This window comes from Odocoileus virginianus, chromosome 31, assembly GCF_023699985.2.
Source record: "Odocoileus virginianus isolate 20LAN1187 ecotype Illinois chromosome 31, Ovbor_1.2, whole genome shotgun sequence".
Taxonomy (NCBI): Eukaryota; Metazoa; Chordata; class Mammalia; order Artiodactyla; family Cervidae; genus Odocoileus; species Odocoileus virginianus.
In genome coordinates this window covers 28383737-28410439 of record NC_069704.1, presented here as the reverse complement: position 1 = coordinate 28410439, position 26703 = coordinate 28383737, and the positions used below count along the sequence as shown (strand labels likewise).

Here is a 26703-nt window from a genome sequence, read left to right as displayed (position 1 = left end):
TTGGGAGATGAGAGGGTCATGAGATGGAGTTCTCATTAATAGGATTAGTGCTCTTGAAAAAGAGATACCACAGAGCTCTTTAGTCCATTCCACCATGTGAGGACACAGCAAGAAGGGGCCAGCTATGAATGAAACGGGGCCTTCACCAGAATAGACCCATGCCGACACCTTGATCTTGGACTTCCCTGCCTCCAGAACTGTGAGAAATTAAGCTATCTAGTCTGTAGAATTTTGTCGTAGCAACCAAAATGGACTAAAACATATACCTATTTTTTTTCTTGAGCCTTTTTGCTGGATTAACTCACAATTTGGAGGTCACAATTTTGACTTCTGCAGTGGGAACATAAAGAAAGACTACTTTTTGTAAAAGATTAAAAGGTTTAATCATCTTTCTCAAGGGTCTCTTTGATAGTCAAGTAATATTCTTTTGAAATGTCTATGCTACCATCATCTGTTTTTTCCTTTTGTAGGTTTTACATGCTTAATTTTGCTAGATACTACCTTGCCAACAGTTTTACATGTGATGTAGCTATCCAATATCATTTATATTGACTTAAGGAATTCCTGAATATTTTGCAAGTCTTTCAATTTCACTTTGCAGTGTACTATTATAGTGTTGGATGTTTACAATATTAGCACCTAGACAAAGACATCACTGTAATGGGCTGAGACAAAAACTATTGTTAAATGGGGGAAGGAATGTTTGAGGATATCTAATTTTGTGAGGCATCTAATTCACTAAAACATATTTTTATGTCCTGATTATTTCTACTTCTTCCATGTATCATAACAATGGTGGTGAGATTAAATAAGAAATGCTCAGAAATTGAGGTTCCCTCTGCTTCCATTGGTGAGGGACAGGGAGGCCTGGCATACTACAGTCCATGGGGTTGCAAAGAGCCAGACATGACTGGGTGACTGCACAACAAAAACAACTGCTTCCGTTAGTCACAAGAGTATTCCATCCACCAGATGATCCCTTTCATTTAAATCAATATTTCTAAAATTTTTGTTAAATCAGTGGACCTCTGGAAAAATATGATATTACAGTGGAGCTGCTGCTGCTGCTAAGTCGCTTCAGTTGTGTCCAACTCTGTGCAACCCCAGAGATGGCAGCCCACCAGGCTCCCCCATTCCTGGGATTCTCCAGGCAAGAATACTGGAGTGGGTTGCCATTTCCTTCTCCAATGCATGAAAGTGAAAAGTGAAAGTGAAGTCGCTCAGTCATGTCCGACTCTTAGTGACCCCATGGACTGCAGCCTACCAGGCTCCTCTGTCCATGGGATTTTCCAGGCAAGAATACTGGAGTGGGTTGCCACTGCCTTCTCCGTTACAGTGGAGGGAAAAATCAAATGTCTTCTCTAATAGTTGTAGGAAAAAAAAAAAAAAAAAGCAGATTGGAATTTCCAGTTGCTATTGATTTCAGGGACAAAATTTACAGAATTTAAGTAATTCTGATATATTTCATCAAGTCCAAGAAGATTTTTTTCTACATTTTAAAATTTCTAATATCAAGATGCATGTAATGAAACTAGTAAGTTTTGTTTGGCTGTACCTAGAAAATATGCCTTACAATCCGTGCTGTTTAAGTTAGAATCTAGTCTAAAATTCTAAGTAATAATGCATTATCAACTATTGGCCAAAATATTAAACTGAAGCAATTGCTATGCAGAATGCAACTTTCAAGTGGACGAATTCCATTGATAACAACAGTATATTGCAATACTATTCCTTACTAAATTCTTACAATGCATAGGTATTGTTTTAGGTGTTGCATTTATTTTAATTATTATAATAATCCTTTTTAGGTAGATCACTATTATGAGTCTGTCAAAGGTGAAGACTTTGAAGCAGTGAGGATAAATGTCTAATCTCTGAATCATGTGTGAGGGCCAACATGTAACACATATAGTTAGTGGATGAATTAGATGTTTCTCTTCAATACAAAATTTCTACCTGCTGGTAAACAGAAACAAGTGCTATTCTAGATGAAGCATTTTATGAAAACATGCTAATTTTAGTATCTGTCAAAAATAGATATCTATTTGCAGAGGAAATAGCCATAGTTTTCCTCATTAAGACGCTGGGGTAGGCAGAATAATGATCTCCAAAGATGTTCGTATCTTAATCCTTAGAACCCATGAATATGTTATTTTATATGGCAAAGGGATCTTATTGATTTGCCTGAGGGTATAGATCTTGATAAGGGAAGAGGATTATTGGAGGACCCAATTTTGTCATGTGAGCCCTTAAAACCAAATAATCTTTCCGAACTGCACTTAGAGGCAGACGTGACTATGGATCCCCTGGAGGAGGACATGGCAACCCACTCCAATATTCTTGCCTAGAGAATCCCATGGACAAAGGAGCGCGGGGACGATGGTCTCCAGCTAGGCCGTCACCTTTCTTACCAGTCCTCAAAAGACCCTCAGCAGGTCCACGAGCACGGCCACCTTCCAGCCTCTCTCTGCAACCACAACACCCGCACAAGGCGGGCAAGCGATACCAAACCCCGCGCTACTTGCAACTATCGCGGATCTTGGTGTTGCACGCTTTCTAGAGGAAAGACGGCTCGAAGATTGCTCCGCCCATGTAAGCCAAGATTCTGTTATCGTGAGATCCCGAGGACTGTAGCGGAGCCAGTTCTCGCGGGATTTTCCGAGTTCGGGTTGGAAGCTACGCTGGGCTGCAGAGGGAGGCCTAACTAACAGTGAGAGGGAGGGCAAAGGGTCGAGTAGCCAGCCTGTTGTCTTCCCCCGCCGGCGGAGCTCCAGGCTAGTAGGTGAGCGCTGCCTGGCCAGCTTCCATAGCGTCCTCCGGCTCTGCCGCTGTCGCAGAGGCCGCCGTCCCTTCTCTCTGGGCCCCATCAGGCTCCACCTTTGCTCCCTCCGTGCCGTGACGTCGAGCACCAGGGGAGGGCGATGTACGGAGGGTGGCCGAAGGTGGAGTTTGCCACCCTCCGCTTGCCCGCCTCCTCCTGGCGGTCCTCTGCCGCCTGTGGGGTGTTAAATGCAACCTGGCTGCCAAGCCCTTCCCCCTGGCCAGATGGATCAGTCTGCCCCGAAGCCCCGCGCGGAAACCAACAGCAAAGGTATAAGCTCCGAGGTCGCCTCTCTGCCCAGACACCTGTCTTGACTGTGTAGGATTGGACCTGTTCATGCCAGTTCCCTTGGGGTCGGGGTTTTACCCTGTGGCCTCTGTGAGTGACAGCTGGAGATAGTGTACCCCCTCTAGAGCTGGGACTAGTTCTTTGTGATTCGATGTTGAGAAATTCTGAAGTCAGACTGCCCTTGGATCTAGTGCTGACTCTGACAGTCATTTGCTGAGCAAGTTTGGGTAGTTTGCTCATCTGTAAAATTGAGATGATTGCTGATTTAATTCTTTTGACTATTAATTGAGATGGTATCATGCAAAGCACTTAACGTGACCCAGTGTCTGGCTTATAGTAAACACTAAGTAAATGTTTCGTATTTTTATTCTCTATTGTATGCCTCAGTCCTTAGTGAGTGGTAGGTTCATTATTAAGTAGATGAATATAGATTGAGATTAATTCAGTTTATTACACAAGGAGCTTTATATATATGTGATGTATTGAGTCAGGGTCACCTTTAATGGGTCACCAAGAGTCGTTTAGGGAGAACATGGTTATCTGCCACAAGTCATCTGGGATGTCCTCTTGCCCCCAAATTAATAGTTTTCATTATTAATAGTGATACAACAAAAATTTACAGATATTGAATACTTGTTCTGTGCCTAGAAATATGCTGATTGTTTACATGTTTTCTTTTGAGGAAGATATTGATCTGATTAAATAGATGAGGAATATAGAACCAAACTTCAGAGACTTTTAAGTAACAAGCCTCAGCTCTGAAGACTAGAATTGATGACACTATCACTCAAGGACCACAAATACAAATACCTTTAGAAACCTGGTAGGTAAAATAAGTAGATGAAGCTGCTGAGTGGAGATTATAGTAACTGGGATGTTCTTATCTCATTTAAAAGGGGGCAGGGCTACTCATACTTTGGCCCCCTGATGTGAAGAACTGACTCATTGGAAGAGACCCTGATGCTGGGAAAGGTGGAGGGCAGGAGGAAAAGGGGATGACAGAGGATGAGATGGTTGGATGGCATCACTGACTTGATGGACATAAGTTTGAGTAAGCTCTGGGAGTTGGTGATGGACAGGGAAGCCTGGTGTGCTACAGTCCATGGGTCACAAAGAATCTGAGCAACTGAATTGAACTGAGGGCTACTTAGTTCCAAGGAATTGTTCATTCATGTGTGTACTGGTACAGCATGTTCAGATAGCTTGATTCACATCCAGGCTCTGACACTTTCTAGCTGTGTGACTGTGGTTAACCTTTATTTGTTTCACCATTTATAAAAGGGAAATAATAATAGTATTTACATGAAGTAGTGAATGGGTTGTTGTAAGGCTTAAATGAACTACTATGTATAAATTGCATGTATGGCACTCATAAACCTCAAAATGTTAGCTCTATATAAATATTTGTTAATCTGACAAGTATTTGAGTTTCAACATTGTCCTCAGTGTCCAGAATATGGCAGTGAACACAAATTGTCTCTACTCTGGGGAACTTAAGGAGATAACCAATAACAGATATTTCAAATTTTTCTCTGAAAATGGAATCAAGCAGGGTAAAGGAAGAGAAAGTGGCAGGGAGTGCTGTGTTAGATTGAGTGATCAGAGAAGATACCTCTGAGGAGATGCCATTTGAGCAGAACCCTGAATGAAGTGGGAGCATCAGTCACATTGGGATTTAGGGAGAGGGTTGGTGGAAGGAACAGAAATCTCAGAGACCAAAGATGGGAGTATGCTGGTCATGGTTGAAGAACAGCTAGAAGGCAAGTTTGGGATGAAATCAGGAAAAAGGGAGGAAATGAAGTTAAAGAGGACACAGGGACCAGATCATAAGGAGCCTTACCCCCCATTCAGTCCAAAAGGAAATTGTCCTGATTTAAACGATTTGTTCTGGACTTTGAATGCTGAGAGACACTGCCCTGGATCAAACTTAACTGAATCTCTTTAGTTCTAGAAGTTACCCAAACTCAGAAACCAAATATTAATAGATTTCTATAGATTGTTGTATGAAGCCCATGAGGTTTTTGCACCCACTGTATGTACCCCCCTGACTGACATTCTTTTCTTAGATTTCCTTCCTTTTTAATGTTTCTTTAGTCCCTCTTTCTTATAGCACTCTTAAAGCAACAATTTCACATGTGTGAACTTTTTAGTATTTGTCTCTCTCGCTAGATATCAAGGTTCTTTGAGATTCGAAATGTGTTTTTGTTAATATATTCAGCATATTTATTGAGTGCCTATTGTGTGCTGGCCCTGGGGATAAGATTTTGAACAATACAGACATTTTCTTGGAAAAGATGCTGTTCTCTAGTGAGAGAGGCAGATTTTTAAAAAGTAAACATGATAATTAAACATTGTGATATGTGCTGTATAGGCAGTAAAATACTGAGGTACAGAATAGTGGGGTTCCCTACAGTATAGTGGGGTACTTTAAATAAGGTGATCAGAAACAAAATCTATGAGGCAATGACATAACAGTGAGAGAAGACCTGTCTAGTATGCTTGAGTCAAGGGGAATATTGATAGATTTTAAGTTGGAGAGCTAAGTAGGGGAAAATGATACAGGGTTACATAGACCATAGTAAGGAGCTTGGAATTTATTCTTTTTGCAGTGGGTAATTATTAAAATATTTTAAATTAAAGGTTTACGAATAAATATTTTTAAGTAGTCGAGATTGCAGCTATGTGGAAAATGGATTGTAGCGGGGAGATAGTGTCAGTGGAGAGAATGGGTAGAGAATGGAGTCTATAGCAGTAATTTAGGAGAAAGCCAGACGTTGGCACATGACAGTTCAGTTCAGTTGCTCAGTCATGTCCAGCTCTTTGCGACCCCATGAACTGCAGCATGCCAGACCTCCCTGCCCATCACCAACTCCCAGAATCCACCCAAACCCATGGCACATTACAGTCAGGACCAAATTCAGCCCGACAGTTTTTTTTTTGTAGATAAAGTTTTATTGGAGCACAGCCATATCCATTTGATTATGTGTCTGTAGCTACTTTTGTGTTACAAAGGCAAGTGACAGTATAACCTGCAAAATCTAGAATAATAAATAGATAAAATCTGACTTTACAGAAAGTTTGCCAATAGTTATTTTGAAGAGTTGGTGGCATGGAGGAAAGTGATGCTTTTTTTTTTTTTTTAAGTAGAACCACCAGGGCATTCTGATGGATTGAATATAGGGAGTAATATCAAAAGAGGAATAAGGACTGACTAAAGGTTTTCTACCTTGAAAAGTTGGCTAGACAGTGATTCCTTTTAATGAAATTGGGAAAGACTCGTTTCAAGCAAGGTTTAATGACTATCATTTTTGACATTGTTCATTTTTATACTCACAATGTGGTACAGTATCTGGCGAATAACTGGTATTAAATCATATACTGATAATAAATAAGTTAATGAATTAAAACTCTAAAAAATTACAAGGCATATATATGCTGGATAGGCAGACAAATCATATGAAACAAGTAATGTGTTAAGACTTACCTTAAGGCTTAATATAGGTTTTAGGGTTCAAACTGTACTATTTTGAAAATAGGGCCCATTGACTTATCTCTGTATAGTGAATCAGAGTTATTTTCACATTAGAACATTTTTAGAAGAGTGTAATAATTCTCAAACAGTTTGAAAGCAAAATTATAATGGGAGAACAGATTTTTTTCACTGTTTCTGATTGTTATATAAAAACAACTTTATCAAAGTAACAATAATAGTTTTACTTTTGAGGAACAACTGATGAGGAATAGCATCATGAGCTATTCTTACTGAAGAGAATATAGACATACCAGTTATAATCATGAATGTTATAAAAGCCTAATTCAGAATCATTAGAAAGACCCTGGGAAACTACCAATGATCATGTGATCTCTGTGAGAAATATGTGAAAAAAATAATTCCTAGTATTCTTACAGTTGTAGCCATACAATTCCTCTGGAATTCTTGTTATATGAAATTCCATTAGGGAAATTATTTTTCCTTAATTTCCTCTATTTGGTACCTTTTAATTGTACCAATATTATACTCTGTAGAGGCTTCCCTCCCCACTCCATAGTACTGTGTTTTCTGAATAGAAAGTAAAATAGCTGTATAGTTAAGCACAGAATGAATTCATCATAGAGAGAAGTCAGACTTTTCAAAGAATAATGAAATGATAGCAGAAAGAGATCTTAGAATTCATCTCGTTTTTAAGAATCTCAGCTTTTCAAAACCTTGAATGGAAAAAGCTGTGACAAAGCTGGTACATGTCACTCTGCTGTTGAACTGGAGATTCCCTTGATTAGTTATATACAAATTCAAGGAATGTTTTAGAAACAGCAGTATTGACAGTGGGAAGAAATAGCTTTGTTCAGAAAAAGGAGATGGGATAACTAAGAAAGCAGACAGAAGAATCACAAAAATATAGCTGTTCAGAGGATTTTAGCTTACCTATTACCAAATCCTATTCACAGTCATTCTGCCATATTATGAATGTTATACATAAAGTTCATGAGTCATCATGAATATTTAACTAAGTGGTTCTTAATCCTGGCTGTGCATCAGAATCACCTTTTGGATTCAACAATAATAACCAACCACAATAATAAAGCCAAATGCCCATGACCCATATCCACCTAATCAGAACAAATAGACTAAGCATGTATGGGGAGATTATGACACATAGTCAGGGTGAGAAAAACTGGAAATAAATTATATACCCTTTATTATGATAATATACTTTAGGAAAATATCTATAAGTATAATTTGTCTTGTTTCAGATTTTGGAAAGGGTATTTATGTGAGGAATATTTTTTTTCTCATAGAAGTAGATAAATGAGGTGTTACTTTAAAAGTTAGATTTGGAAAGTTTATTTTCTCCTTTATCATTACAGACATATGGCATCCAGGAGAAAGATGCCTTGCCCCTTCTCCAGATAATGAAAAGCTTTGTGAAGCAAGCATAAAATCTATCACAGTGGATGAAAATGGGAAGTCATTTGCAGTCATCTTATATTCAGATTTTCAAGAAAGGAGAGTATCTCTTAAAAGACTTCAAGAAGTAAAGTCTGTTAAAGATTGCTCCAGGAATTTTATATTTGATGATGAAGATTTGGAAAAACCTTATTTCCCAGACCGAAAATTTCCATCATCAGCTGTTCCTTTTCAACTATCTGAAAATGGAGACTCTATTCCTTATACTATCAATAGGTATTTGAGAGACTACCAAAGGGAGGGAGCCCAGTTTCTCCATGGACACTTCATCCGAGGAAGAGGCTGTATTCTTGGTGATGACATGGGACTTGGAAAAACTGTACAGGTATTTACTTACTTTGTAATTAAAATTTAATAAAGTCATGCATACTATGTCACATGTATTACATACATGAATGAATACCATCTTCAGATTTCTCTTTGTATCCCAGAACTTATTATAATTATTTTTTGTGTGTGTTTGTCTCACACAGTACTTAAGGATGGTGTTTAGTCATTTTTTTACCCTCAGTACTTATTTAGTACTATGAAATACGTTATTTAAAGTAATGTTTTAGTATAATTTGACTTGTTTTTACCTTTGATAATGTTAATACTAAGATAATAGTTATATTTAGAGTAATTTAACTTCCTTAATGCTACCTTATGGAAGGAAAGTATTCTGACATGTGTTAAGCTACACAGCATGGTTAAATTTTATACAGGCCTTTGGTACATATTGTTTGGAGTTTATCACAGCAGAAGTTTCTTAGTCAGGGATCTCTAGGCCACCAGGAGTTCAGTTGGTGGACTTTAGAGAGGCCTCTTGTTTCTCTAAAATGTGTGCCAGAAGTAGCACATGTATATACTTTTCTTCAGATAGGCTTGTTAGGTATCTATTGCTGTATAACAAATTATTCCAAGACATGGCAGCTTGAAACAGTACACATTTATCATGTTATAGTTCTGTGGATCAGGAATCTGGGTACCATTTATCTGAGTCTTCTGGCTGAGTTTCTCTTAAGGCTACAGTTATTTCAAAGTTAGAATCAGGAGGATTCGCTTCCTATCTCATGTGATTGATGCGGGGTTCAGTTCCTTGTGCGTTGTTCGACTGGGGCCACTGTTTCTGCATGAGCTATTAGCAAAGCCCTCCCTTGGTTGCTTGCCACCTGGGCCATAGTGGGCATGAAATATAGTTGTGGATACCAAGAGGTGGGAATTTTTGGGAGCCTTGTCAGAAGCTGTATATCACAAAGGTTTGTAACTCAAAAGGATTAGAGTTCTGAATCTAGACTTTATACTAAACAATCATTCTGAATTTTCAGGAGTGTTTGTCTAGTGTGTGATTAAGTCCTTTTGTGTTTCCTTCTTTACAACTGAATTTAAGCTATTTTTTCTTCGTGAAACTTCCATTGTTAGTGGAGTTCAGAGGCAAGTGAAAAATTAAATTCACTTTTATTTGCAAATTAACGTTTGAAAATAGCCAAATAATGGCTGTGTTCAAAGTTCTGGTGTAAAAAGTTAGGGTAAAATTAAGTCCCTCAGTAATCATAGTGTATTACTTTTAGCCATACTCTATTTTCCTTTAATCTCAGGCAATGCACATAGTTTGACACTTGCACATTGAAGGTGTTAAATAATTGCTTGTGGAATAAATGAATTTACTTTCTCAGGAGAATAGATTCAAAGAATAAAGAAAAGAGCCTTTGGGAAACTACCAGCTGTGACAGAGATATGCACATGACTACTAGAGGAAAATAATAAAGCCCTCTGTGACTGTCTTTACATATACTTTTACTGTTTTTCCCATGCTAGAATGTTCTTTCCAACATGATTTTGACTAGTCAATGCCTGATCATCTTCAATATCAGAAACATGAGGTGCTACATCTGCTATGTGAAGATGGTATTATGCCTTCGAGCAGCAGAGGAAAGATAACATTTTTCAAACTGTAAAAATTGTCTTTGAATCTTTGATTTTATATTCATTGATATTATAAAAAATGTCATTACTCTACATGCTTAAAATATAGGTATAGGAAACCTCAACCCTGAGACAAATGGTGGGATTGCTAATAATTACAGCTTTCTTTGGTTATTATCAATACCATTTTTTTACATAATATGATCTTTAGTTGATTCAAAAGCTATACAAAAATTTAAAACTTCTTTAGATCACAAGTCATGGTATTCCCTCAGGAATATAGTAATGAAGAAGATAATCACATTTTCTTTATTTTCATTCATGGAGAAAATGCCATAATACCCAATGTGAAAGGTTAATTAACCTCCAGAGCCACAAAGCTTTTAAAGCAGAAACAAAAATGTCCTAGCATTTTGAAGGTTAATTGATTTTCTTGTTTCAGCATGTATTAATTGTCCAGATTTTAGGAATAGAACTTTGTAAGGATAAATGGGCTAGGTTCCCTTTCAAAATAACACATTGTTTATTGTTGTTGTTTAAACCAAGCAGAAATCATCATACTTTGTGAAGTATGATTCCAAAATACTCTCTTACCTTTTTATCTCCCAGAAAGATGAAAAATAAGGAATGTAGGCTTTAAAAAAAATTATATAAGGAATAGACAATTTTTGCTATGCCTTCTGTTGGTCTGAGAGAATGTTTGTTGCCTTATTGCCCCATCTCTGATTTATGCTGTGTATCATGAGTGTGTGTGAGAAAAAAATAGACTATAAAAATGTTTGCCTGACAGAGTTCCAGAGGAATGTCTGTAAAAACAAAGCTTTTGCAGAGTGATGCATCATTTCTGAAATGCAGTTTTTGGCCTTTTTCTATTCTGCAGGTGGCTGATTAAATAGTTAGTTGTTCTTTTCATCTTTAACCATAACTTTAGAACTACTGTATTCCACATTAAAGCAGATTCTTTTTTTTTTTTTTTTTCAGATTAGTTTTGTAAGCCAGCATTGTAAATATGTTGTTCACCTTCTGTGAATTAAGGTTTTTATAGACCTCCACTGTGCTAGTATGAGTGATAGAGAGGGCTAGATCTACACGTAATTATGTATTCCCTTTGCCTTCTTGGAGTTGTGACCAAATGGCACAGTTTCCCAGTTTCCCATTCCCAGTCCCAAATGACTGGTTTCCCAGTTCCCCTTTCTTCTCTTGGGCTTGTCAACAAAGATGAGGGTCAAAGTAATTAGTGCTGTTTACACTCCTGGTACATAAAGTACACCTGCGCTGTTCTTTACATTCTCCCTCTGTCTATCTGCTTTTTGGATGTCGACATTACTGCTACATTACCTTAAAATAATGAGGTAAAAAGTTTGTCAGTGATTTTACGTTAACTCCTGCAGTTAGTGTGTATTCTCAAATAAATTCAAATTTATTTTCATTTCAAGTCACTTTTTGGGGATAGGTGACTAATCTGTTAGGGAGGAGTGTGGATTATTTAAAAGGGATGCAAAGAGTTTTCTTTAAAATTTTTAATGTATTTAGTGAATTAAGTATGGGAATTCCCTGTGGTTAGAATTCCATGCTTTCACTGCCAAGGGCCTGGGTTCAATCTCTGGTCAGGGAACTAAGATCCCATAAGTAGCGTGGCGTGGCCAATAAATAAATTAAAGGGATGTAAAGATTTTTCTTTAAAATCACTAAGGTATTTAGTGAATTAAGTAAAGCTAATCCATAATTAGAGCTTACAAATTTAATCACTTTTATGGAACTTCTTCTAAAGATGAGATTCTTCAATAAAATAGACATTTATATATCTTTGTTTCATGGAATTTGACAAGTTAGAGCTAATATTTTTTATCATGTTAGATGAGCAGATTGAATTATGAATTATCATAGTTAGAAATGTATAGGAATCCCTCAGAGATATTGTGGGTTCATTTCCAGACCACTGCAGTAAAGTGACATCATAATAAGGCAAGTCACAAGAATGTTTTGGTTTCCTAGTATACATGAAAGTTATATTTACACTATGTTATAGTCTATTAAACATGCAATAAGTGGCACTGTCTCTGAAAAAATGATGTATATACCTTAATTAAAAAATACTCTGCCACTGCTTTTGTTGTTTTTGTTCAGTTGCTAAGTCATGGCCGACTCTTTGTGACCCCCATGGACTGCAGCAGGCCAGGCTTCCTTGTCCTTCACTTTCTCCCTGAGTTTGCTCAAACTCATGTCCATTGAGATGGTGATGCCATCCAACCATCTCATCTCTGTCACCCCCTTCTCCTCCTGTCCTGAATCTTTACCAGCATCAGGGTCTTTCCCAGTGAATCACCTCTTTGCATCAGGTGGCCACACTGTTGGAGCTTCAGCCTCAATCCTTGCAGTGAATATTCAGGACTGATTTCTTTTAAGATCGACTGATTTGATCTCTTTGCAATCTAATGGACTCTCGAGAGTCTTCTCCAGCACCACAGTTCAAAAGCATCAATTCTTCGGTTATCAGCCTTCTTTATGGTCCAGCTCTCACATTCATACATGACTACTGGAAAAGCCATAGCTTGGACTATATAGACCTTTGTTGGCAAAGTAATGTCTCTGCTTTTTAATATACTGTCTAAGTTTGTCACAGCTTTCCTTCCAAGGAGCAAGATCTTTTAATTTCATGGCTGCAGTCACTGTCCACAGTGATTTTGGAGCCCAGGAAAAGAAAATCTGTCACTGTTTCCACTTCTTCCCCCTCTGGTTGCCATGAAGAGATGAGACCTGATACCATGATCTTCGTTTTCTGAATGTTGAGTTTAAGCCAGCTTTTTCACTCTCTTTCATCCTCATCAAGAGGCTCTTTAGTTCTTCTTCACTTTCTGTCTTTAGAGTGGTATCATCTGTATATATGACATTGATATTTCTTCTAGCAATTGTGATTCCAGCTTGTGATTCATCCAGCCCAGCATCCATTTAATATTTTAAATCCTTTGCTGTCATTTCAACAATCTTCACAGTACCTTCCCCCAAATTAGATTCCATCTCAAGAAACCACTTTCTTTACATAAGTAATACGTAAGAAGCACCTCCTCATCCTTTGTGGTTTTCTCATGATATAGTAGCAATTCAGTCACATCATCAGGCTCTAACTCTAGCTCTCTTCGTATTTCCACCACATCTGTAATTTCTTCCTCCACTAAAGTCTTGAACCATACAAGAGTCATCCATGAGGATTGTAATCAACTTCTAAATTCCCGTGAATGTTGATATTTTGACCTCTTTCCATGAATCATGAATGTTCTTAATGGCATTCAGAATAATAAGACCTTTCCAGAAGATTTTCAGTTTACTTTGCCCAGATCCATCAGAGGACTCACTATCTATGACAGCTATAGCCTTATGTAGTGTATTTCTTAAATAATAAGACTTGAAAATTGAAATGACTTCTGATCTATGGGCTGGAGAATGGATTTTGTGTTAGCAGATTATAAAAGCAACACTGATTTTATTGTATATCTCCACTAGAACTCATGGATTAACCAGTACATTGTTGATGAGCAGTAATATTTTGAAAGGAAACTTTTTTTTTTTCTGAGTGGTAGGTCTCAACAGTGGGCTTAAAATACTTGGTCAGCTATGTTGTGAACAGATGTGCTGTCATCCAGGCTTTGTTATTTTATCAGTAGAGCAGAGAGAGAATAGATTTCGGCTTCCCAGGTGGCACTAGTGGTTAAAAAAACCACCTACCAATGCAGGAGACTTAAGAGACACGGGTTTAATCCCTGGGTTGGGAAGATCCCCTGGAGGACGACATGGCAACTCACTCCAGTATTCTTCCCTGGAGAATTCCATGGACAGAAGAGCCTGGCAGGCTACAGTCCATAGGGTTGCAAAGAGTCAGAGATGACTGAGGTGACTTAGCACACATGCACACAGAATAGATTTATCATCATTCTTAAGGGCCCCAGAATTTTCAGAATGGTTAATGAGCATTGGCTTCAACTTTAAGTTACCAGCTGCATTAGCCCCTAAGAGAGTCAGCCTTTCCTTTGAAGTTTTGAAGCCTGGCACTGGTTTCTCCTCTCTAGCTATGAAAGTCTTAGATGTCATCTTCTTCTAATATAAAGCTCTTTTGCCTACACTGAAAATCTGTTGTTTAATATAGCCACCATCATTAATTAGTTAGCTAGATCTAGGTATTTTCTTGTAGTGTCTCTCTAGCTATGAAAGTCTTAGATGTCATCTTCTTCTAATATAAAGCTGTTTTGCCTACACTGAAAATCTGTTGTTTAATGTAGCCACCATCATTAATTAGTTAGCTAGATCTAGGTATTTTCTTGTAGTTTCTGCATTAGCACTTGTTGCTTCACCTTGCAGTTTTATGTTATGGAGATGGGTTCTTTCCTTAAATCTCATGAAACTGCTAGCTTCAGACTCCTAACTCTGAAGCCTCCTCCCTTGTCTCAGACTTCATAGAATTGAAGAGAGCCTTGCTCTAGATTAGGCTTTGGCTTTAAGGGAGTATTGTGGCTTGTTTGATCTTCTATTCAGGTCACTCAAACTTTCTTCTGAATATCAACTGGAAGGCTATTTCATTTTCTTGTCATTCATATGTTCACTGGAGTAGCACTTCTCATTTCCTTCAAGAACTTTTCCTTTGCATTCACAACTTTGCTCTTTGGTGGGTTTCTTGTTGTTGGCCTCTCTTGGCTTTTGACATGCATTCCTCACTGAGCTTAATCATTTTTAGATTTTGATTTAAAGTGAGAGATGAGTGACTCTTCCTGTCACTTGAACCCTTAGAGATAATTATAGGGTATTACCGGGCCTAATTTCAATATTGTTGTGTCTTGGAAATGACCAGGAAAAAACTGTTACAGCTTGGCTGGGAAGTTCTGATTCATCTGCTGTCTTCACCAGATATTGCACCTTCAGATTTCCATTTATTTTAGACTTTACAAAATTTTCTTAATTGAAAAAAAAATTCAGTTCTCTGTAAGACTATAAAAGACACTTGTAATAGTTCTTTGCTTCAAAAAGTAAAAAATTTGGGGAAGATGAATTAAGAAGTTGCCTGAAAAATGGCAGAAGGTAGTGGAACAAAATGGTGAATTCATTTTTCAACAAAGTTCTTGGTGAAAATGAAAAAATATGTCTTTTATTTTTACTTAAAAACTGAAGGAACTTTTGGACAATGTAATATGTATATATATAACAGAAACACACTCTGAGACATGGAAAACAAACTTATAGTAACCAAAGGGAAACGAGAACAAGGAGGGACAAATTAACAATATGGGATTAACAGATACAAACTACTGTACATAAAATGGGCTTCTCAGGTGGCACTGGTGGTAAAGAACCTGCCTGACAATGTAGGAGACGTAAGAGACGGGGTTGGATCCCTGAATCGGGAAGATCCTCTGGAGGAGGGCATGGCAACCCATTCCAGCATTCTCGCCTAAAGAATCTCATGGACAGAGGAGCCTGGCAGACTACAGTCCTTAGGGTTACAAAGAGTCAGACATGACTGAAGTGACTTGGCGTGCACGCACATATACATATGTAAATAAAGCAACAAGGATTTACTGTTTAGCACAGTGAAGTCAAGAAATACCTGGAGTCACAGGCAAATTCAGCCTTGGAGTACAGAATGAAGCAGGGCAAAGGCTAACAGAGTTTTGCCAAGAGAACGCACTGGTCATAGAAAACACCCTCTTCCAATGACACAAGAAGAAACTCTACACATGGCCATCACCAGATGGTCAGTACCAAAATCAGATTGACTATATTCTTTGCAGCCAAAGATGGAGAAGCTCTATACAGTCAGCAAAAGCAAGACCGGGAACTGACTGTGGCTCAAATCATGAACACCTTATTGCCAAATTCAGACTTAAATTGAAGAACGTATGGAAAACCACTAGACCATTCAGATATGACCTAAATCAAATTGCTTATGATTATGCAATGAAAGTGATAGATAGATTCAAGGGATTAGATATGATAGAGTGCCTAAAGAACTATGGATGGAGATTCATGACATTGTACAGGAGTCAGAGATTAAGACCATCTCCAAGAAAAAGAAATGCAAAAGGCAAAATGGCTGTCTGAGGAGGCCTTACAAATAGCTGTGAATAGAAGAGAAGTGAAAGGCAAAGGAGAAAAGGAAAGATATACCCATCTGAATGCAGAGTTCCAAAGAATAGCCAGGAGAGACAAGAAAGCCTTCCTCAGCGATCAGTGCAAAGAAATAGAAGAAAACAATAGAATGGGAAAGACTAGAGATCTCTTCAAGAAAATTGGAGATACCAAGGAAACTTTTCATGCAAAGAAGGGCACAATAAAGGACAGAAATGGTATGGACCTAACAGAAGCAGAAGATATTAAGAGATGGCAAGAATACACAGAAGAACTATACAAAAGATCTTCATGTCCCAGGTAATCACAATGGTGTGATCACTCACCTAGAGTCAGACATCCTGGGATGTGAAGTCCAGTGGGCTTTAGAAAGCATCACTATGAACAAAGCTAGTGGAGGTGATGATGGAATTCCATTGAGCTATATGAAATCCTAAAAGATGATGCTTTGAAAGTGCTGCACTCAATATGCCAGCAAATTTGGAAAGCTCAGCAGTGGCCACAGGACTGGAAAAGGTCAGTTTTCATTCCAATCCCGAAGAAAGGCAGTGCCAAAGAATGCTCAGACTACTGCACAACTGCACTCATCTCACATGCTAGTAAAGTAATGCTCAAAATTCTCCAAGCCAAGCTTCAACAGCATGTGAACTGTGAACTTCCAGATGTTCAAGATGGATTTAGAAAAGGCAGAGGAACCAGAGATCAAATTGCCGACATCCATTGGATCATCGAAAAAGCAAGAGATTCCAGAAAAACATCTATTTCTGCTTTATTGACTATGCCAAAGACTTTGACTGTGTGGATCACAACAAACTATGGAAAATTCTGAAAGAGATGGGAATACCAGACCACCTGACCTGCCTCCTGAGAAATCTGTATGCAGGTCAAGAAGCCACAGTTAGAACTGGATGTGGAACAGAAGACTGGTTCCAGATCGGGAAAGGAATATGTCAAGGCTGTTTAGTGTCACCCTACTTATTTAACTTACATGCAGAGTACATCATGAGAAATGTTGGACTGGATGAAGCACAAGCTGGAATCCATGGGATTCTCTAGGCAAGAATAATCGAATGGATTGCCAAGCCCTCCTCCAGAGGATCTTCCCTATCCAGGGATTGAACTCCCATTTCTTATGTCTCCTACCTTGACAGGCAGGTTCTTTACCACCAGTGCCACCTGAGAAACCCATTTTATATGTAGTAGTTTTTAATCTGTTAATCCCCTATTGCTAATTTGTCCCTCCTTGTTCTCATTTCCCTTTGGTTACTATAAGTTTGTTTTCCATATCTCAGAGTGTGTTTCTATTATAATAGATTGTCCGAAAGTTCCTTCAGTTTTTAAGTTAAAAAAAGTTGGCTTAAAACTCAGAATTCAGAAACCTAAGATCATGGTTTCTGCTACCATCACTTCATGGCAAATAGATGGGGAAACAGTGGAAACAGTGACAGACTTTATTTTTTGGAGCTCCAAAGTCACTGCAGATGGTGATTGCAGCCATGAAATTAAAAGACGCTTGCTCCTTGGAAGGAAAGTTAGAACCAACCTAGACAGCATATTAAAAAGCAGAGACATTACTTTGCCAACAAAAGTCCATCTAGTCAAGACTATGGTTTTTCCAGCAGTCATGTATGGATGTGAGAGTTGGTCTATAAAGAAAGCTGAGCACTGAAGAATTGATGCTTTTGAACTGTGGTGTTGGAGAAGACTCTTGAGAGTCCCTTGGACTGCAAGGAGATCCAACCAGTCCATGCTAAAGGAAATCAGTCCTGAATATTCATTGGAAGGACTGATGCTAAAGCTGAAAGTCCAATAGTTTGGCCAGCGGATGTGAAGAACTGACTCATTTGAAAAGACCCTGATGCTGTGAAAGATTGAAGGCAGGAGGAGAAGGGGGCAAACAGAGGATGAGTTGGTTGGATGGTATCACAGACTCACTGGACTTGAGTTTGAGTAAACTCCGGGAGTTGGTGATGGCCAGGGAAGCCTGGTGCTGCCATCCATGGGGTTGCAAAGAGTTGGACATGACTGAGCGATTGAACTGAACTGTACTGAACAGGGAATCACTGCTGATAGTGACTGCAGTCATAAAGTTGAAAGATGCTTGCTCCTTGGAAGGAAAGCTATGACAAACATGGATAGCTAAGCAGGAACATCAGTTGGCTGGCAAAGGTGACTATAGGCAAAGCTATGGTTTTTCCAGTAGTCATGTATGGATGTGAGAGTTGGACCATGAAGAAGACTGAGCACCAGAGAAATGATGCTTTTGAATTGTGGTGCTGGAAGAGACTCTTGAGAGTCAGTTGGACAGCAAGGAGATCCAACCAGTCAATCCTAAAGGAAGTAAACCCTGAGTGTTCATTGGAAGGAGATGCTGAAGCTCCAATACTTTGGCCACCTGATGCAAGGAGCTGACTCACTGGAAAATACCCTGATGCTGGGACAGATTGAGGGCAAAAGGAGATGAGGGCGGTAGAGGATTAGATGTTTAGATAGTACCACTGACTCAATGGACATGGATTTGAGCAAATGCCAGAAGATAGTGAAGATCAGGAAATCTGGTATATTGCAGTCCATGGGGTCTCAAGGGTTGGACATGACTGAGTGACTGAACAACAGGGCATTATATTCAAAATCTTATAATAAATTATAAGGGAATATAATCTGAGAAAAGTAACTGAATCACTGTGCTGAACACCTGAAACCAAAAATATTGTAAATCAACTATACTTCAATTAAAAAAAATTGCTCAGGGCTTAAAATGTCCAGTCATTTGTGAAACATCCTTTATGCCTTCTTTAATCTGTTATTCCTATCACATCTGTCATTTTTCTTCCTTCAGTCTCTTGCTGAATTCTTCAGTATCTGTATTTTTTTTTCCTCAACCATGCTTCAAGTCTTCCCCTCCATTCCCCGCCTCACTCCTCCATGCCAACTCAGATGGATTTTGAACTGTTAGAGGATAGAAATAAGCCTTTTATCTAAACTTTTGCAGTAGCCAGCATAGTACCTGGCATGGCAATATATATTTTATTGAGTGCATTAATTAATTTTAAGTTGAATTGAGTAGTTGTATATTTCTGTGATTTTATCTTGTATTTAATGATCCCCTAACCTATGTGCTGGGCTTCCCAGGTGGCGATAGTGGTGGAGAACCTACCCGCCAGTGCAGGAGATACAGGAGACTTGAGTTCAATCCCTGGGTTGAGAGGATCCCCTGAAGGAGGGCCTGACAACCCACTCCAGTGTTTTCTTGCCTGGAGAATCCCATGGACAGAAGAGCCTGGTGGGCTACAGTCCATAGAGTTGTGAAAAGTCATACAGGTCTGAAGTGACTTAGCATGCACGCACACACACAACCTAAGTGCCTTGTTCTATGATAGACATTTTCCATTAAGCATACATGTTAATTAGGCATTATTCACTCATTTTATTGATGAAAAAGTAGAAACTTATGGAGACATCAGAGAAATTGCACAGGGTCACGTAGGTAGTAGAACACTGGTTGGTCAGACTTCAAAGTCTTTGTTATAACTCCTGCAATACACTGCCTTATATAATTTGGGTTCAGAATGCAGATTTTTAAAAAATATTTTAGAACTCAGCATAGGTTTTGACCATTCATGTGTGTGTGCATGTGTGTGTGTGCATGCTCAGTCATGTCTGACTGTTTGTGACCTTAGCCAGCCAGACTCCTCTGTCCTTGGGATTTTCCAGGCAAGAATACTGGAGTGAGTTGCCGTTTCCTCCTCCAGGGAATCATCCCAACCCAGGAATTGAACCCATAACTCCTGTGTCTCCTATATTTCAGGTGGATTCTTTGCCATTGAGCCATCAGGGAAGACCCATCATTATTTTATAATCTTTTAGATGACATATTTTGTTGAAAATATACTTAGTTTATTGTAATATTCAAGACTGTATACAGGGTATAAAGGATCCTTACCTCAGTGGAATGATTCTAACAAAAAATAGTTCTTGTTTATTGAGTCATTCTTCTGTACTCGCTTGATATTTTACATATTTTTTCCTCTGTTTTTTTTTTTACAAGAACTGAAATAATAGTGATTATACCATACATACATAAATGCATACTCATAAAAATGTAATTATAATATTTTGACTTGAAAGTCACATAACAAACTCGTAAATTATGCAGTTCAGTGGCATTTAGTGCATTCACAGTGCTGTGCAACCCCCATCTCTGGTTTCACAACGTTTTCATCTTCACAGAACAATACCCCATACATATTAAGTAATCACTTTTATTTTCCCCTTCCCACCATCCCTTGGCAACCATTAACTGATCTTCTGCATTCATGGATTTGCCTTTTCTGAATATTTCATATAAAGGAAATCATGTAGTAGTGACCTTTTGTATTTGGTGCTTTCACTTGTAATGTTCTCCAAGCTCATCCAAGTTATAGCATGTATCAGTACTTCCTCCTTTTTATGGCTGAATAACATTCAGTTGCATGTAAATAACAGTAATTCTGTTTATCCATTTATCCTTTGATGGACATCTGGGTTGTTTGCACCTTTTGACTATTACGATGCTATTATATGCACTTGTGTATAAGTTTCTGTGTGGACATACTTCCATTTCATTTATACACACACACACACACAGAGGAGTGGAATTACTGGATCAGTGGTAATTCTATGTTTTATTTTTTGTGGAACTGTATAATGATTTTCTATAATGACTGCACCATATTACATTTCTAGTAGCAATGTATGAGGTTTTATTTTTCTCCAGTCCTTGTCAACATTGTTATTTTCTGTTTTTTTTTTTCATCATAGCCATCCTGTTGCATATGAAGTGGTACCTCACTGGGGTTTTGATTTGCGTTTCTGAAATGATCAATGATGTTGAACAATTTTGTATGTACTTTTTTTGACTTTTGTATATATTCTTTGAGAATTGTGTATTCATGTTGCCATAGATTGAATGTTTCTGTCTCCCCAAAATTCATGTGTTGGGAAACTCTAATTCCCAACCTGATGGTATTTGGAGATGGGGCCTTTGGAAGGTAGTTAGGTCATGACTCTGAAACTCTCATGATGGGGTTAGTGGCTTTGTAAGAAGAGATACTAGGGAGCTTGTCTACTCACTCTGCTTTCTGTCTTCTGAGAATATAAGATGACTGCCATCTGCAAAACAGGAAGTGGGCTCTCACCAGACATCAGGTCTGCCAGCACCTTGAGTTTGAAATTCGTAGCCTCCAGCATTGAAAGTTTGTTGTTTAAGCTATCCAGTCTCTGATAATTTGTATAGCACTCCAGAGTGTCTAAGATACAAGTCCTTTGCCCATTTTTTAGTTGAATTGGCTGTCCATATATGTATGAGTCTTGTTTCTAGTCTTTTTCTTCTGTATCGCTGTTCAGTTTTGCTGTACTTATATTCAGTTTTGTGTTAAGCACTTTCTTGCTATCTCCTATTTTTATCCCTTTGCATTTCCATTTACAGTTTTGACCAATTTGTCAAGTTCCGTGAACAGATCTGTCTGGATTTGGTTAGGATTGTGGGGTTCAGTTACCCTGAATTTGTACAAGAGTTTGGGGAGAATTATCATAAAGTGATAGCTCCCTTATTTAGGTCTTTAATTTCTCTCAGCATTGTTTTATAGCTTTGTGTGTGAGCCTTACACGTATTTTGTTAAATTTAGTCTCTCATTTTTGATGCCATTGTAAGTGGATTTTTTCCCATTTAACTTCAGATTTTTTGATTGGTAGTATGTAAAATCAAATTTATTTTTGTATGTTCTGTATGTTGCTAAATTCTTCAGTTATTAGTTCTAGTAGTTATTTTGTAGATGTTTTAGGATTTTTCTGTGTAAACAATTATGGCATCCACAAATAGAGTTTTAGTTCTTCTACTTTATGCCCTTTTCTTTCTTTCTTTTTTTTGCCCTATTTCACTATCTAAGTATGATCTCAGTACATTTTGGACAGCAGTGGTGGGAGTGACGGAGCTTCTGGGATGGCTCAGTGGTAAAGAATCTGCCTGCAGTGCAGGAGATGGAGGAGACGGGGCTTCAGCCCCTGGGTCAGGAAGATCTCCTGGAGCAGGGCATGGCAACCCACTCCTGAAGTATTCTTGCCTGAAGAATCCCACGGACTGAGGACCCTGGCGGGTTACAGTCCATAGGGTTGCAAAGAGTGGGACCGGACTGAAGTGACTGAGCGTGTGAGTGCACGCACTGCCCCCCCCCCCCCCCACACACACAACACAGTGGGAGTAACATCTTTATCTCATTCCTACTTTTAGGGAGGAAGCATTTAATATTTTAGCAGTAAGTATATTAGCTGCAGGATTTTCTTAGTATCTTTTATTAGATTTAGGATGTTTCCGTCTAGTCCTTATTTCTGAGATTTTTAAAAACAATGTGTAATGAATTTTATAAAATTTTTTTTGATATCTGTTGAGATAACCATATTTTCCCCCATTTATTAAGTTAATAAATTATTATATGGACTAATATGATTTATGTTAGTTGGTTTTTAAATGTTAAACCTTCGTATTCCTGTGATAAACCCAGTTTGATCATGAGGTTTTTTTTTTTTATATTGCTGGATTCAGTTGCTTAATATTTGAATAATTTTTGCATTTATGTTTATTATGGATATTGGTCTGTAATTTTCTTTTCTTGCAATGTGTTTGTCTGGTTTTGGTGTCTGGATTGCACAGGATTCAAAACAAAGTAGGAAGTGTTTCCTCTCTCTTTTCTAAAAACATTGTGTATTTAAGTTATTTTATAATTAAATATTTTATGAGATTTACTAATTTCATATTAGCAATGTGAAATCTTAGACCTGGAATTTTCTTTAAGATTTTTTTTTTGGATACTGAATTCAATTACTTTAAAATGTTTTATTTATTTATTTATATCTGCTCTCGGTCTTCATTGCTTTCTCAGACTTTCTCTAGTTGCAGAGAGTGAGGGCTATTTTCTAGTTTCAGTGCATGGCCTTCGCGTTGCAGTGGCTTCTCTTGTTGTCGAGCGCAGTCTCTAGGATGTATAGGCTTCAGTATTTGCAGCACATGGGCTCAGGAGTGTTGGATCACAGGCTAAGTAGTTGTGATGCACAGGCTTAGTTCCCCCATAGCATGTGGGATCTTCCCAGACTAGGGATTGAACCAGCGTCCCCTACATTGCAAGATGGATTCTTAACCACTGAACCACCAGGGAAGCCCTGAGTTCAGTTTCTTTAATAGATATGTGACCATTCAGATTTTCTGTTTCTTGCTGTGTCAGTTTTGGTAAATTGTATTTTTCAAAGAATTTATCCATGTTATCAAATTGATTGGCATAAAATACTTCTCCATATTCCTTTTTTATTCTTTTAGTATTTGTGGGACATGAGTGATATCTCTCTGCATCTTAATGAGGACCTTTTGTATTCTATTTTATTCTAACTTAGCATAACTTAAGGCATATTGATTTTGTTGATCTTTTCAGAGTCAACTTTTAACTTTGTTAATTTTCTCTGTTGTTTGGTACTTCATTGATTTCTGCAATTATTTTGCAGTCATTTCTGCAGTTGGATGTACTATTATATATAAATACCAATTAGCAGATCAAGATAAATGATAATATTCAGATTTTCTGTTTTTAATATTAATAGGTGAATGCATGCATGCTCAGTCACTTCAGTTGTATCTGACTCTTCATGAATGTATGGACTGTAGCCTGCCAGGCTCCTCTGTCCACGGGATTATTCAGGCAAGAATACTGGAGTGGGTTGCCATGCCCTCCTCCAGGAGATCTTCCCAGCCCAGGGATGAAACCTGAACCCATGTTTCCTGTGGCTCCTGCATTGCAGATAGATTCTTTACCGCTGAGCCGCCAGAGAAGCCTTAATGGGTGAGGGTGGGAAGTTCAAATCTCCTGCTGTGATTGTGGGTTTGTCTCTTTCCCCATTTAATTTTGTCAGTTTTGTCTTTATGTATTTTGAAGCTCTGTTATTAGGTCATAATCTTTATGATCACTTTGTCTTCCTGACCCGCTTATCATTATTAAATGTTTTTATATTTCTGGTAATACTATTCGAAAACTACTTTATCTGATATTTTGATAACTACTTCAGTATTCTTATGCTTAATGTTTGAATGGTTTGTCTTTTCCTAAGCCTTTATTTCAAGCTATCTGTGTCTTTATATTTAAAATATGTCTCATAGATAAATCTTTTATCTATTCTGGCAATCTCTGATATTTAATTGGACCATTTAGTTCATTTACATTTGGTATAATTTCTGTTATGTTTCAATTTGGGTATATTGTTTTGTTATTTGTTTTCTGTTTGAACAGACTGCTTTCTCTTTTAATTGTTATTCTTTCCTGCATTATTTTGGGTTGACAGGGTATTTTTTAAAATTCCATTTTAATTCTTCTATTGATTGTTAACTGTACTTTGCATTATTTTTTGATGTTTGCTCTAGTAAGTAATAAAGATACACAGTTCTGATGTTTCATAATGTGCTTAAAGCTAATAATGTATGACTTCATATAAAATATAAGTATCTTGTAATGAAATAGGTTGTCCTGTTTTTATTTATTTTTATCTTAAGGAAACTAAGAGGAAAGCTAAGTGTAATACCTAAGATAGTACTTAATACCTATGTAGTATCTAAATTTTGAAGGTTAAACTAGCATTACATATTCAGAATCAACCCAAGATGGTTTTGGTATGTATTTCTTTTTTACATTTCTGTGTTCCATTTACTAATATTTAAGAGGTTTGCTCCTATGTGAGTGTGAGAAGTTGGCCTGTAAATTTATGAAACAGTATTTTTGCTAGAATTTATCAAGATTGTGTTGTACTCATAAAATGAGTTGAGAACATTTTTCCCTTTCTCTAAAATATGGAGGAGTTTGTTTAAGATTGGCATTCTGTCTCTCTGAAGCCTTGGTAGGCTTTATCCCTAGTTTTCTCGTGGAAGGTCTGTAATTACGTATTTAGATTTCTTTAATAGTCATTTGAGTGTAAAATTTCTGTTTCTTGTTTCATTGTTGGTAAGTTCCGGTTTTCCATTTCACCTAAAATTTCACAGGTATTGGCATAACATTGCTTGTTGTGTACTATACATACTTTTGTGTGTGTTTGCCTGTTCTCTTAGTTTCTCTTTTTCCTTTTATCAATTTTCTAGAGTTATCACTTTAAAAAATTTTTTCATAATATGATCATTTGACTTTGTCAGTCCTTTTTATTTTATGCTTTTTCATGTTTTATAATTCTATCTTTGTGTATTTAAGTTTTCTTAAAATTTAAATAAAATTTTAATTAAAATAAATTCTGTTATTTTTATACAATTTTCAGATCTATGGTTAGGTATTTTATTAACAGCTCCTCTTATGTCCTAGTGTGTGTCCATATGCATTTAAGTTCATAAGGCATGGATTTAAGTGTATTTCATAAGTTTAATATGTGATTATTACACACTGTTATTCACCTTAAATATTTTCTAATCTCCATTGTGAATTCTAGTTTAAAATATATTCCTTACTTTCCAAATATTTGGGGATTTTCTGTTTATATTTTTTAATTTCTTATACTGTGACCAAAGAATATATTCTGTATGATTTTTGTCTATTGGACGGATTAAGATTTGTTCTATGACTTTCCATGTCAATTTCGGTAAATATTTAATGTGTACTTTAAGTATAAAGTATGTTTTGCTGTATTTTACCATCGTCTGTCAAATGTATATTAGGTCAAGTTTGTTTATCATTTTACTAATACATTCTATATCTTTACTGATTATTTTCTCTTATTAAGTTATTTCAGAATCTATCACTGTGCTTATGAATTTGTTTACTTATTTTGTTTCAGTAGATTTTTTTCTTTAATAATTTACACTTCTTATAACTTGCAGATGAAATAATTTTTGTCAATATCATGTCCCTCCGTAATTTAGTAATGCTTTTTGCCTCAGTCTTATCTGATATTAATATAAATATATTAACTTTCTTTGGTTTTTGTTTGCATGGTCTCTCTTTTTTCATTTTATCACACATTTTCTCTATGTCTTAGGTTTCTTGTGTGTAAAGCACACGTTTTATGTTTTTGAAAATCTTGTCTTTTAATTAAACTATTTAGTCTACTTCCATGTAATTCACTTTCTAATATATTTAGATTTATTTAATTTAAGATTTTTATTTGATATTGGAGTACAGTTGATTTACAGTGTGTTTCAGGTGTACAGAAAAGTGGTTCAATTATACATATACACATATCCACTTAAATATATTTAGATTTAAACCTACTGTTTTACTATATGCTTTTTAATTATTGCCTGTCATCTATTCATTTTCCTCCTGTGTTTGTATAGATTGTTCATATTATTCTATTATTCTTCCCATAACAAGTAGTTACACACTGTTGTATTTTTCTCTAGTGATTACCTTAGATATTGTAATATGCATCCTTGAGTTACCTATATTTATTGTATAAAAAAAAATAGACAAACTTATTAACCCATATATTATTCCCTTAAGGAGTTTATTTTCTACCAGGAAAAAGGAATGTACATAGTTTATTGTAATAGCCAATAATGAAGAGATAGATTCCATGAATAGAAATACATAAGAAAATAATATCTCAGCTAATG

General features: G+C 37.1%; 1 protein-coding gene across 7 annotated transcripts in view; it reads left to right on the top strand.

Moving 5' to 3' along the window:
* ERCC6L2 (ERCC excision repair 6 like 2) overlaps positions 1-26703 on the top strand; it is a 173517-nt gene that overhangs the window by 11663 nt on the left and 135151 nt on the right. For 2 of the 7 annotated variants that reach the window (XM_070459506.1, XM_070459505.1), the window contains exons 1-2: positions 2681-3091; positions 7976-8400. In XM_070459506.1, the coding sequence (XP_070315607.1) occupies positions 3010-3091; positions 7976-8400 (507 nt within the window). In that variant the 5' untranslated portion in view covers positions 2681-3009. Of the gene's footprint in view, positions 1-2680; positions 3092-7975; positions 8401-26703 lie in introns of those variants that run through there. The other 5 variants (XM_070459504.1, XM_070459503.1, XM_070459502.1 and 2 more) reach the window with 4 other exon arrangements.